Source organism: Limulus polyphemus, unplaced genomic scaffold (genome assembly GCF_000517525.1).
Source record: "Limulus polyphemus unplaced genomic scaffold, Limulus_polyphemus-2.1.2 Scaffold4678, whole genome shotgun sequence".
NCBI lineage: Eukaryota > Metazoa > Arthropoda > Merostomata > Xiphosura > Limulidae > Limulus > Limulus polyphemus.
This window is the reverse complement of record NW_013670288.1, coordinates 43,102-56,925: the sequence shown is the minus strand read 5'-3', so window position 1 is coordinate 56,925 and position 13,824 is coordinate 43,102. Positions and strand designations below refer to the sequence as shown.

Here is a 13,824-nt window from a genome sequence, read left to right as displayed (position 1 = left end):
TGATAGTATAACAATTTTCTACTTTCTGTAGTTCAGACTGTGTTAATCCAAACTAATCCATATTTTCAGTGGAAGTGCTCTAGTGAACCCTTACTTCACATACCAAACTGTTATTAACAGGAGTGATAGTTTAACAATTTTCTACTTTCTGTAGTTCAGACTGTGTTAATCCAAACTAACCCATATTTTCAGTGGAAGTGCTCTAGTGAACCCTTACATCACATACCAAACTGTTATTAACAGGAGTGATAGTTTAACAATTTTCTACTTTCTGTAGTTCAGACTGTGTTAATTCAAACTAATCCATATTTTCAGTGGAAGTGCTCTAGTGAACCCTTACTTCACATACCAAATTTCAAAGCAATCCATTAAGAAACACATGAGATATCTCCAATTTTGATTGGATTTTTTCCTTTTTTCTTTACACCAATCTCACCAAAAATGTATTTGATAAAAAAAACATACCTAACTTTGATGGACTTTCTTCAAATTTGGTACACTGATAAATGTTTACAACCTATAATTAGGTGTCAAGTTTGGTCTGAATATAAGCCACAGGTGCAAAGTTATTCAACAAAACAGCTCAATTTTGACCCAAATTTTTGTGCATGCCCATGCATAAAGTCACATGAGCTATTCGTCTGAAATTTTTACCAGTTTCACCTAAGATTAAAAGTGGACCATTTTTAGTATCTTGTCATTCAGATTAAAGACAGTTGTTTTAGAGAGGAAAAGTTATCACCATATATTTTAAAGAATCTGTTGGATCTGTAAAGTATAGGTCAGTTGTGAATAATAGGGTTGCATGCCTAAAGCTAGTACTGGTTACTATCAAGTGTCACTTTTTTACTTGCTATGGTTTGTTGGTGAGTATTGACAAAAAGTCATGATATCTAATCAAAAACACTTTAGATGTGAAAAAAATGTACAGTCAAAAAAAGTACTGAGCATGCAACTTAAAGGAATGAAATCAAAATTGGCAGCCAAATTGGTTGCTACACTTATAGTATTGGTAAGAATTTTACAGCAAATATTAATTCATTAGTTAGCTAGGCTGCATATTTTGTTTTACCTACCATTATGCCCCAAGATAAATAAAAAATGTGACCTGGCTAACTAATGAATGAAGATTTGCTGTAAAATTCTTATCAATGCTATAAGTGTAGTTACCAATTTGGCCACCAATTTTGATTTCATTCCTTTAAGTCTCACATTCAATCCTTTTTTTTTGGCTACACCTTTTGTTTCACACCTAAGGTGTTTTTGATTAGACTTCTGTATCTAGAGAAAAATGATAATAATAGTCAATGAAATTTAGAAAATTATGTAAAATGTTAAATGGGAACTTCACATCAGCTTCAGTCTCCAATTTTAAAATGCTCAAGCATTTTCTGTTCAGTTTTTGTTTATTCAAAAAATAACATTATTTACCTAGCATTTACCAAACTATACATTTTGTCTTTTCGTTAACCTGTAATAGATTTTTTTAATTTTTCAACATTTTCACTCTAGAATCAGACAAAAAAATATTTCTAGAGAATTAGTTCAATGGTCTTACAAAAACAGCTTGTATATTGACTTTGGCATTTAAAAAAAGTTAAAACATGAATTTTTCTATATTCTAGTATTTAATGCTATTCTTGTTATGATTAAATGAACATGATCGACAGTTACTATCTTAAAATTTCTAATTTTTGTTGTAAGTTTTAATTTTCCTGCACTGAAAATGTAATTCCAACAAATACTTACTTCCATTCACATACATAACTATTCTCATTCAGTGCTACCTTCTGTTTGCAAAAATATTTTCACATGCCACAAGCCTTTCATTCCCATGCACCTCTTGATTCACATGGCTTAACTGATTCTTGCATGCAAATTATCATGCAACAAACCTGTACCAATAGTAGTGCCACACACTCATGTGACTCCCTCTATGCTATTTTACATCACTATCACTTCGAGTTTAGGCAGAAAGCATACACAACAAATAGGTAGGACAGTTAAAAGGACGAGAACATGTCGAACATAGAACATGGATAAAAATGGCAATGGGTCAGAATGAAACAAAAGAGCAACCAACAAAAGATAAGAATATAGCATCACAGATACGCCTCAAAAAACAGCCCGGTGGAGAAAAAGTAAGTCCCTATTAGAAGTGAATGGTAAGCAAATGGTACAAGACAGTGTCCCACCCCAGACAATCCTAAAAGCAAAGAAGCTTCTTATGGTGGGAAAGAACTGAAGATGGCAAATGCCTCAACAGGGAGGGAAGGAGGAGGAAGTATCCCACCAAAATCCCCTAGATATTGGTGGAATGCCTAAGAAAGGGGTGTAAGGTAGACATTTCCTGCAGGAGAGGCTATAGGGAAAGATGTAGCTGGAAAACTAGATGGGGGATAAAATGGATGGAATTAACAGAGACTGCCCCCCCCCCCTCTTACAGATGACAGAGATTTTAAGTACACAGAATCAGAATAAAATCTGAAGGTAAGCTAAGGGAACATGAACCAAAGCTTGTGTAGAGTGAGGCATGCAAGTACCCTCTCCCAAAATAGAGACAAAAATGCTCATCATGAAACATAATGCCTGGAAAAGGAGGGAAAAAGTATACTGTGAAACATGTCTAAAAAAAGGCTGAGGTATGCCTAGCAGATTCTACAGTAAAGACCTGGGAAGGCAAGCCATAATCAGATGTAGAAAAACTGACAAAATCTAGATTGTCCTAAACGAGTTTGGCAGTTGTAGGAGGAAGGTGAGCAATATCAGGAGAAGGTAGGGTGGCCCCCAGGGTTCTTCACAAACTTAATTAATTGTAAGTATAAATTATAAAGAATTACGACAATGAAATAGTTGATATAATGTAAATTTAAGTAAGTGTGTAGTGAATTAAACATATGTATTAGATGTTATGTGTAGAAGAAAACAATATACATAACCTAATTATCAATTGACCTGTAAGATGAACTGCAAATAAACCAAAAGTAATAGACATTATTTAAGCCTAATGGGACTGTGCTGGACAAAGTATATCACTAATCTCTAATTTAAAAACCCTAACCTAGCAATAATACATACAATATTGGAAGAAGAAGTTTGTGCAGACTCTGGTTCCAAGGGTCCACAGAAACAAAGTTATTATGAAGAAATATAAACGATAAATAATAACGAAAATGAAATTATAATTATATTGTAAATTTTAGTAAGTGTGTATTGACAATAATATGTGCATGAGATGTGATGTTTTGAGAAAAAACTATATAGTTAACTTAATTTATGATATACCAGTAAGATGAATTACAGGTAATCCTAAAATAACGAAGACCCATGTTAAGCCTAATTTAATGTTGTAGGTCAAAGGATACAACTAAATTCTAATTTCAAACCTGAACTTGACTATGAGTATTGACGAATCTAATTAAACCTATGTTATTGAACCCATATAACTACAGATAATAATAATATTAACAGTAAAAATATTCACAAACCATAACAGTATAACGTCTTATCTTTTCGTCGGCGGATCATAATTCTGGGCCCCCAAACTTGAATCAAGGCCCAATGAAGGTCAGCTCATTGAACGTTCAATCTTCCCATGAAGTAAAGCCAATAATTCCACAGTTGAGGACTGTCATCTGTATTTTGTGTAAATGTGCTGATAGAAGATATAACCTCCAAAGTAGTAAAGTAAAATTCGGAATACATAATTCAAAATTAATAACCAAACACAAACAAGCAGTAAGAAATAAAAAGTAGAAAAAATTTGTAATGAAGTATTAAGTTCCATAACTGGGTAGAAATATAAAATAATTCTGAGTCAAAATAAGTTACAAGTATCACTATTGTATAATAAACAGTAAAATTGTTGAGAGAACTTGATACAAAGACAAGAGGAAAAAAAAAACACTTGAAGAGAGCACAAACTAAACATCTGAAAATGAGCATTGCCATATAAGTGATAGTTAAGTAGAATATCAGGGAGTCACGTGAGTGTGTGGCACTACTATTGGTGGAGGTTTGTTGCATGATAATTTACATGAGAGAATCAGTTGAAAAATGTGATTCAACAGGTGTGTGGAAGTAAAAGGCTTATGGCATGTGAAAAATTTTTTTAAATAGAGGGCAGCACTGAACAAGATTAGTTATGTATGTGAGTGGAAGTAAGGTACCTTGTCCGAATCTTAACTATCACAAGACTTTTAAAACAATATAAGCTCTAGGACTAGAAAACTGTGTTACGTGTTACTGTTCAATTGTACCTGACGACTCATTCTCTGTAACTCCCACTGTTTGTCACCCAGACATTCTACTGTTTGTAGCAATATGTAAGCTATAATAGAAACAAGAGGAGGACATTGAATATTCTTCATCCAACTGGATTCCACTGTGACAGTAGTAGTTTCTGAATTTCTATAACATGATGTTCTTGGGCTGCATATCTTTGGATATCTAGGATTTTCCAACTTCATTACACCAGATAACTGTAAAACACAGTATTTCATGTTATATACAAATCTTCAATAAAGTTTTTAAATTATACAGTAATCATATGTCTATCAAGTCATCAAGAGAGAGACAAGAAACTTTACATCACAGAAAAGTAACTTGATGAAAGTGATCGTTAATAATGGCTTTTAAGGTATACAGTAGTCATATGTTTACCAAGTCATCAAAAGAACGACAAAAAACTTTACATTACAGAAAAAGTAACTTGGTTACAGTATTAACGTAAAAAGAAACAGCCTTTACTGATCACTACACTGAAATTAATAAACTTTATATGATGTTCCTGCCATTGTTGCTCAAGAAAATATTTACTTCAGCAACTAAACCAAACTACTGTGAGTACAGAACGTTTGAAAAACAAAAAGGAGGATGGGCATTAAGTGAGACAAAAAAGAAAAACAACAGAAAACAAGTCTGGATTGAAGTTGACAAAAACAATATCAACTTTGTTTTTTCATATAATTCAGTAACACTCTTTACAAGTATTACAGCTTCAAGATTAAATACAAATATTTCAATCATCAATCTATGTCATTTTCAAAAACGCAGTTTGATAAGGTATTTTGAATTTTGTGCAATGTTACTCGAGGGTTATATGCACTAGTCATCCCTAATTTAGCATTGTCAGAATAAAGGGAATGAAACTAGTCAACACCACTCACCACCAACTCTTGGGCTACTCTTTTTCCAATGAATAGTGGGATTGACTGTCACATTATAATGTCTTCATGGCTGAAAGAGCAAGCAAGTTTGGGGAGGGAGATGATAAGATATTACTGATCAGCGAAAAATTATACTTGCTTTCAGGATCAGTTGTAAAAGAATATTTACTTTTACATGTATACATAACATAGTCTAATGTGCTTGAGTAAAGTTTATACTTAGGTTTTGGTGAGCCTTTAGCAGAAATAAAATGAAATTTTTTGTTTATTTCTTTCCTGTAATTTGCTTTTTTTGCTATCTTTTTTCCTTATCAAAGCCACACACTTGTAAAAAATTATCTATCCAGGCTTCACAAACATGGGGCCCCTTAAAAGAGTGGGGCCCTAGACAGTGCGTAGTTGGTCTAGTGGGAAATGTGGCCTAGGTTTTGATCAACAGTAACTACTCCATTTTTTCAAACATAAAACACTGAAAGACACTAGGTAACACAGTGGAAGATAAAGAATTTTACAAAAGTGTACAATATTCTAAAGGTTATTTTCTTATTTAGTGGAAATTTTGTAATTTAAAATTCCACAGAATGTCTTAGAATTAGATGCCTTCCCAACCAAGTATTTCCTGTAATTATAAATATACACACACATGCATATTTTAACTTATTTCTCTTTTACACTACAAGATTAAGTTTGCCTCATTTACTGTTGTATAAATATGTGTATGATTAAAACAATTTTTATCCTTTCCTCTAACTATAAAACTTTACAACATTTTTTTATAATTTCAAAATCTGTCACTATCAAATCATTACATTTACATGATAACCAAAGCCCTTACAGAGGATAGACGTTCCTTCCTTACAATGAACTGGAAAGTACCTTTAAACCAGAATTTTGAATGACAGGTTACTATAATTATTAATTTATTCAGTAATAATCTAAGCAGGAAACATCACAGAAAAAGTAACTTGGTTACAGTATTAACGTAAAAAGAAACATGGTTCCTACAATTTGACCATAAAGCTCATAATACATTTAAATAACATGGCATCCATGACAAGACAATTAAAGTTTCAAACATAAACGATGTATATTTTTCTCCACAGGAAAAGTTATTTGTGTTTGTCAAAGTTCCTTCCTTCCTTACGAGCAAACACCAGAAAAGCTCAATTTTGCTCAGCAAGCAGAGCACAAAATTCGCATAGTAAAAGCCTCTGAAGTTTGTGTTTCTTGACAAAAAAGCTATAATTAACACATTGTTAAGATTAGTTCTATTAACTGATAGATATTCAGTCAAAATTTACACAAATATCTCCTACAGTGGATCCCACAGTCATAATTAACTGAAATATGTCATTTAACTGCCTGATAAATAAATTAAGGAAATATACAGATTTTAAAAGACATATAAAAACTGTGAAATTACACATATATATGTAATATTTTAAACACAGATTTATAGATAAAGGTATGCAAGTTGATAATTTTGACATTAGAGGGCTCGTGACAATCAATCTACAAATAGAAGTATTTATATATTTTACTTATTAAAACTTCTTGTACAGTTAAGCAACATAGGAAATCATTAATCTTAATACCAGCATGCTATTTAACTCTGGTACTTTAATATTTTGTACTTAATTGTCATGGTTTGTGTGTACAAGTATGGTTTATCTGTAATTTAACAACAGTTTTATACAGATAGCTTCTGTAAGTTTTAAAAATAGAGCAAGTGAATTAAAAAGCTGCTGTTGCATTACCAATTATAAGACTGCTAGTATTATCTAGATTGGAGACGTATTAGCCAAACGTGCATCTGAAATCCCACTTGAAAGCAACATAGTCAAATCAGATTTTAGGTGCAAAAATTCCCAACTTCACAAAGAAAGAAATGTTGAGTACACCTTAGCAAAATACACACTTGGCTACTTCCCGGTGAAATATTAAGATGAAACACTGAGTTTAAAGCAGCAAGAACTGGAAAATCTGGAAGGATTTGGAAATAAAGAATCCATATGTCAAAATACAAATATGGTGTATGCACTTTGAATCTGTACCAGTTACGGTTCTTGTTCTACTTCATACAAATAAAGCAAAAGTTTATAGTACGTAATGATAAAAACTTTCACTGTCAACTTTCTGAACTGTAATAATGCAAAACTTTTTAAATAAAAATATTCTGTAGATAAATGTTTGTAAACACTTAACAATATTGTGTCCATTACTATTTGTATCCAAGTGTTTATGGATATAGGGTTGATGGACTAAATAAATATATATTATGAATATGTGTTTATACGTTATAAATTGTAAAGTTTTTCTTACCTTATATGGCAGATATTCATCCAAGTCAAATATACCATCTGCATGGTGTGCAAGAAGTAATAAGGATAAATCTTCCCCTGGAAACAATGGGGACCGAAAAGAAAGGTTGGTGACACTGATGCTCTTCTTTGGTATTGTCTATTTAAATGATGCAAGTCATCAGAATTCTGTCGAACAACAGATGAATGAAAAAAAATTTTATCGCTGGCTCGTTTAGAGTTTATTAAAGCAGAGCCAACATTTCCAGAGAAACTTGTCTTTGTTTTATTGAATGAAGTTTCTGAGTGTTGTCTTTTAGAGGTCTTAAATCTTGGGCTTCTAGATAAAAGAAAAGAAACAAATTTAAACATAAAACAAGATATAGATACAGGAAATATAAAATCATCAGAATGAAAGAATGTGATGTTACTCAGGGTTCATCAAAATTGTTAAGATTAGTTATTGAAGATAGCTTTTATATGCGGAAGCATCTGTTAGCTGAGTTCTTGCACAGATCTTAAAACATAACGTCGATAAACGGAAACATCGGCACATGTAGATATGTAGATCTTGAAAGTCGTTTATATATAGTCTTAAGAACATGCCAAATAAGTTAATCTATCTTAAAGCTTTATGACATTGAGTAATGAATCCTGTCAGGAGAATATTCATAAACATATCAAAGCCTATTAACACATATTAATTATAGAACAAATGAGCAAACAGTATATGGAAAAGAAAGTTCTATCATTGGCCAAGCAAAAATTATATGTATCTTAAGAATTCTGTTCACATGATACAATGTTTTTTCTAAAGTTAAACAAAATTAAGTATGCAATCTTGGTAGTCTACTGATACCATAGCATATTCATCACATGTTAGCTGCTTCTCTGTCACTAAGCAAATACTCAAACTTTACAATTTAACATCTTCACTCATATTTTGTTGTAGCTCTCTGTGGAATGTTTATTACAAATCAAGCTTCCCATTGGCTAGTTTGAATGGGACTGGATTAGAACAAACAAAGCTGGAGAAGAAACAAAGAAGAATAAAATAAAGAGGATTTTATGTATCTCCTAAAACATAAGGAACATGAAATATTATGAGAAATAGCAGGAAGTTACTAAACTAATATATTTTCATACATCGAAAATATTTTCACAGTTTTCTGCAAAATCATGTCATCTGAAAGTTGAAAAATCTTTCTATTTAGAAAAAATAAGGAAAACAAAGCCATGTTTTCTAATAGATGAAGAATAAACAATATATCTTGAGAAAAAATAGTGATTTACTCATTAGTATCATCTAAGAGACAAAGAACATAGACTGTGGAAGAAAAATAATTCATTATGTTTGTTTGTTTTTTTAATTTTGCACAAAGCTACACAAGGGCTATCTGTGCTAGCCATCACTAATTTAGCAGTGTAAGACTAGAGGGAAGGCAGCTAGTCATCACCACCCACCGCCAACCCTTGGGCTACTCTTTTATTAACGAATAGTGGGATTGACCGTCACATTATAACACCCCCCACGGCTGAAAGGGCAAACATGTTTGGTGTGACAGGGATTCAAACCCACGACCCTCAGATTGCAAGTTGAGCACCCTAACCACCTGGCCATGCCGGGCCAATTCATTATGACCTCATACAAATAATCTAACATTTCTGAATAACAAACCGTACACTATGATCAAATCAGTTTTGCAATTCATCATGACAAATTCACAGACAAGAAAACATTTGCAAGTAGTGTTATGTTATCAGCATACTCTACTACTAAAAACATATTTAATCAAATTAATATTCAAAAACTCAAACCAGTAGACTAAATTATATAGATGGTGAGTAGAGCAACTACAAGCCAATTGCTCATAAAATTATGCTTAATTTTAACATATGTATATTTAAAAATATTCAAGATATCAAAAAGTTGTCTGGAAGACAAATTGTTGTTATCCCGTGTTTTGTTCCTGACCTGTTTTTTTTATGTAATATCCAAAATTTAACAATAACTTTTTAATCAAGACAACTGAAATGGTTGAAGTTTACATTTAAGTGATGATTTATGAGATATTTGTCAACTATATAGAGTGGAATCATTAGGACTCTCAACACATTTTTGTTTATTTAACATAAAACTTTCAACTGGAATTTTGTTTCTAACATCTTTAACAGACCAAATTTCTTTGTTACAAGCAGGTACTTTGTACTACTAAATCATCACATACATATATCATTTTGAAGTGGTATCCTGGTTATTTTAAATTGCAGACTAAAACATTAAAATAAACAAAGAAAAAGAAAGAGAGTTAATTTCTAATTTCTGTTTTTGAGAAAAAGTTAGCAGTTTAGCCAGAAAATATAAAATTTACTAGTTAATATCCTTTAAAAGACGAAAATGTAAAAATGAGATGGAGAAATTTCAAATATTTAATTACTCTTGTCTCAGGATGGTGCTTAAGCCAATGGGAGTCACCCTTCCCTCACTTCCTAGCCCTGCAGCAATCTGAAGACTTTTAGATGGGACTAAACTGTGCCTTCTCCTAGGTTGAAGTTGAGAACAGCTGGACCTAAACATGGTTCAGACAATAATTACAGTTTCTGATAATAAAAATAAAGTATACAAGAATAGTTTAAGCCAGAAAGTTTATTTGGCAGTAATCTGCTGATAATTTGTTTTTAATTCCAAAAAGATTAACCAACTATAAACAACAGAAGGTCTAACAAAAAAAAATATATATATATATATATATGTTTTGTTTTACACAACACTAACCAGCTGCCTGTATAATCTATCTTTTTGATCTAAGAAATTAAAATATGAGTTAAATTGTTATTTCTGAACTTAATACGTCATAAACTTTTAAATAATAAATCATAAAAAAAAACATTAATACATTGAGTTTAACTGTTTGGATTTCAGATAATATACTTGATGGGAAAAATTACAGTTCCAAACAAAAGAAAATTTTTTTTAATATTTTTCAATAACTGTTCATGTATACATTTGTTAATTTTAAATATGTTCTTATTCAGTCGTTTAAAACTAATTTCCTTATACAGAAACCAAATAATTAAAAAAATATATATATAAATAAAACTCAGGAAATGTAGTTAACTAACTTTTGAAAAAGAAATGAACATATTAAATATAAAATCATCACAACTTCTAAGCTCTCATTGCTCTGAAATGTATTTATTTCTTGCATAAATGCTTTTCACTGGTAAATTTAAAGTATTCCTGTTTTACGTAAATCTATACAAAAAACTAGCTTCTTTGCTTATGAAAAATAAAATGTTGGAGAAGGTAAACATTCCTTTAGAACTAAAATTACGAACGTATTTTTATAAGTTTACAAACAGGAGGGTCCACATATTGCATCATACTCAGTAATTTTATGTTTTTGCCTATTACAACAGTCTGCATGAAGAACTGACAAAAAACTTTTCCTGTCACTGGGGGCAGGTAATTTTGGTTGTGTTAAAATAAAACTCACTCCCTTCCATCCAGTCCACTAAGCTGTAGGTTGCTTGGTCCAAAAGTGTATGCTAAATGGTTCTGAAGGATGAAGTGCAAAATTAACTCATAAGCAAGGAGTCTTCCCTCCTTCCACTCCCAAGGTGGTGTGAATTCTAAAGATACAACAATAGAAATACCATGTCAGCTCAAAAATTTTGTAATGATTCAATCTTCTGGTATTAAAGTAACTCATCAGACAAAATACCAACATTTCAACAATACTAGCACATCTACAAAATTCATAGTTAATTAGTTTATTTTCTTAATATCAACTACCTTCATTCTATTTACTCAACATAAGTCAAAAATATTTCATTATATGCCAAGAATAAAATTCAATAATCAACTTTAATTTTATTATAAAATTAAAACAAAAAAATATTCACAATGAAGCACTTGACTTCTCTCCTTTGTGAAAACATAAACAGTATGTCCAAAAATTATGTGACATATTACAAATTTAAGGTTTGTGGTCGATGATAAGCACATGTATGCAGCTTGAACCATGAAAAGACAGTAAGAATTAAAGAGACCAACATATGCTGGTATGTCTCCATCACACAATCTCAACATGGCCAATTTTGACATTAGAAAATTTTTTTAAAACATTTAAAAAATCGAAAACTTTCTATATCATCCTTGGGACCTGCAAAGGAGGTGTCTTTGTACCAATTCCCATGTATGTTGGTTGACATACACATGAAAGTTCACAAAAACCCAAATTGTACTTTCCTCGCAGAAACATTTATCAAAAGACAAAAACTCTAAAATTGTCTATATCTCTGTTTGGGACCTGTAAAAAACTACCAAAAATTGGCATATCCCACATTTTTGTATATATATATATGGGACCTGTAAAAAAAGTATCTTTGTACTAAATCCCATTTAAATTGGCCAAAATACTGCAGAGTAATTGTCAAAAAATCCTAAAATTATGCATTTTGTGGCATCTTGAGTCCCCTATAATTACTAAAAAATAGGCAAGTCCAAAATTTTTGTTTGTCAATGTGTGGGGCCTGTATCTTTGTACCAAATCCCATATAAATTGGTCAGAATATGGCCAATTAATTGACCAAAAAACCCTAAAATTATGGGTTTTTTTGATGAATTCTGACCCCCCCTAACAAAAGACTTCAAAATGGGCAAATCCAATGTGCCAATTTTTATCTTGATTGCTGTGGGCACAGGAGCCCAAAAATATACATGTCTAGGTTGTTTGCCCTTTGACCTCATAAAATCCTTAAAAAAGGCCTAAATCAAAAAAATGTCTGGGAATATTAGACCAAGGTATAATCCTACCAAGTTTCAAGTCAATCCCCCAAGAAATGAAGGAATAGTGGTCGATTGAAAAGTGTTTGGAAGAAGAAGAAACAATAGAAAAAAAGTATGCCTCTTTACAGAGACATAATTACACTAAAGGTTTGTGCTGAATGATGAGTACATGAATGGAGCTTTTTGCCACACACAATTTGCCATCAATACACTTTTACACATGCTCCATTTTTGGCCCTAACGATAGAGTCATTATTTGATTCCCATCCATACGTTAGCAAGCATAACAGCCATCTCAGTAGCTATTATACTGGTGATCTGTACACATAGTATCCCCAGATTGGGCACCTTTGTCCTTTAGATGATGTCCTTCACATAACCTCTGATGAAAAAGTTTGAGGAACAATGTCTGGTGATCATGTTTGCCCTGGAAATCAGCTCATTGCAGCTACTTTCTTGTGTAATGTCTCTGCTAACCATAGGATACATGTAGCCCTCTCTGTCACCACATTTGTTAATATCTTATCTTATATGTGATTCACTTATTTTGGTAAAAAGCTGCAAACATGTGCTCTTCACACACCACAACTGTATGTTCATAAATTATTACTGCTTTGTTGTGGTTTAAGTTTGAAAAACATCATATAATATTCAATGACCCTGTATATTTTTCTTAAAACAAAAATGTGACATATATGTTAAAAAAAGAGAAAAAAAGACCATGTAATTGTGATTAAGGTAACACAGTGAACACTGAAATACAAAAATACTGTAATCTGAATAAGTTGGAGCATTAGTAAATAAGCCAGTAAAACATTCCTTTGATAAACCATATTCTATACCTTTAAAACATGACCATTAATTCAATAAATTATTCCTAGTGTCATTCCATTCAGGTGAATTAAAAATTTTGGTAATGACTTAATTAATGTTTATATAATACCAATTATGAAACATCAAATATTTACTTGAATTCTTGACATTACTCTTTTGAAAGTTTTCAGTGGTATCACAGTTAGTTTCTAATGTCAGAAGTCTGCCAATGTCCACTGCCCAATCAGCAGCTAATCCTTGAAGTACTAACTTCAGCACAATAGGACATGTAGTGTCTTTGCTTACTGAAATATATTAAAAAGTGATTACTTTAAAATATTACAACATAAAAACACATGTGCAGGAATGAACACAAGGTGATCCCGGTGGACCATATGACCCACCCAAGTGAAAGAGAAACCTACAGTAGTAACAATAATCACAAATTATTAACTGTCTGTACACATCTGTGACTAATAACAATAACCCTTAAATTGCACTTATATCTAAATGCTGAAAGTTATAATTTTCCTGAATGATAAATGTATTTCTTCAATTATTATTTGAAGTTCATATGTCATGCTGTGTTGTAGTCCACAGAATACATAATTCTTCTTGTAATTCATGGCATACACACGCTTTACTGTGTCCCTTATGTGATGTCATTTTAGTGTCTACTGACAGACAACACAGTATTATACGGTGGTGTGAATGGTTAAAACAGGTGACCCCCCCCAGGCAGCCTTCATCC

At 31.9% G+C, this 13,824-nt stretch overlaps 1 protein-coding gene across 1 annotated transcript in view; it reads right to left on the bottom strand.

The window, feature by feature from the left end:
- Window positions 1-4,346: 4,346 nt before the first annotated feature.
- LOC111088896 overlaps window positions 4,347-13,824 on the bottom strand; it is a 29,365-nt gene continuing 19,887 nt past the window's right edge. The window contains exons 10-14 of the mRNA XM_022400139.1: window positions 13,229-13,378; window positions 10,966-11,101; window positions 9,907-10,038; window positions 7,491-7,808; window positions 4,347-4,481 (exon numbers count right to left, since the gene is read on the bottom strand). Coding sequence (XP_022255847.1) covers window positions 4,469-4,481; window positions 7,491-7,808; window positions 9,907-10,038; window positions 10,966-11,101; window positions 13,229-13,378 — 749 coding nt within the window. The 3' untranslated portion in view covers window positions 4,347-4,468. The remainder of the gene's footprint in view (window positions 4,482-7,490; window positions 7,809-9,906; window positions 10,039-10,965; window positions 11,102-13,228; window positions 13,379-13,824) is intronic.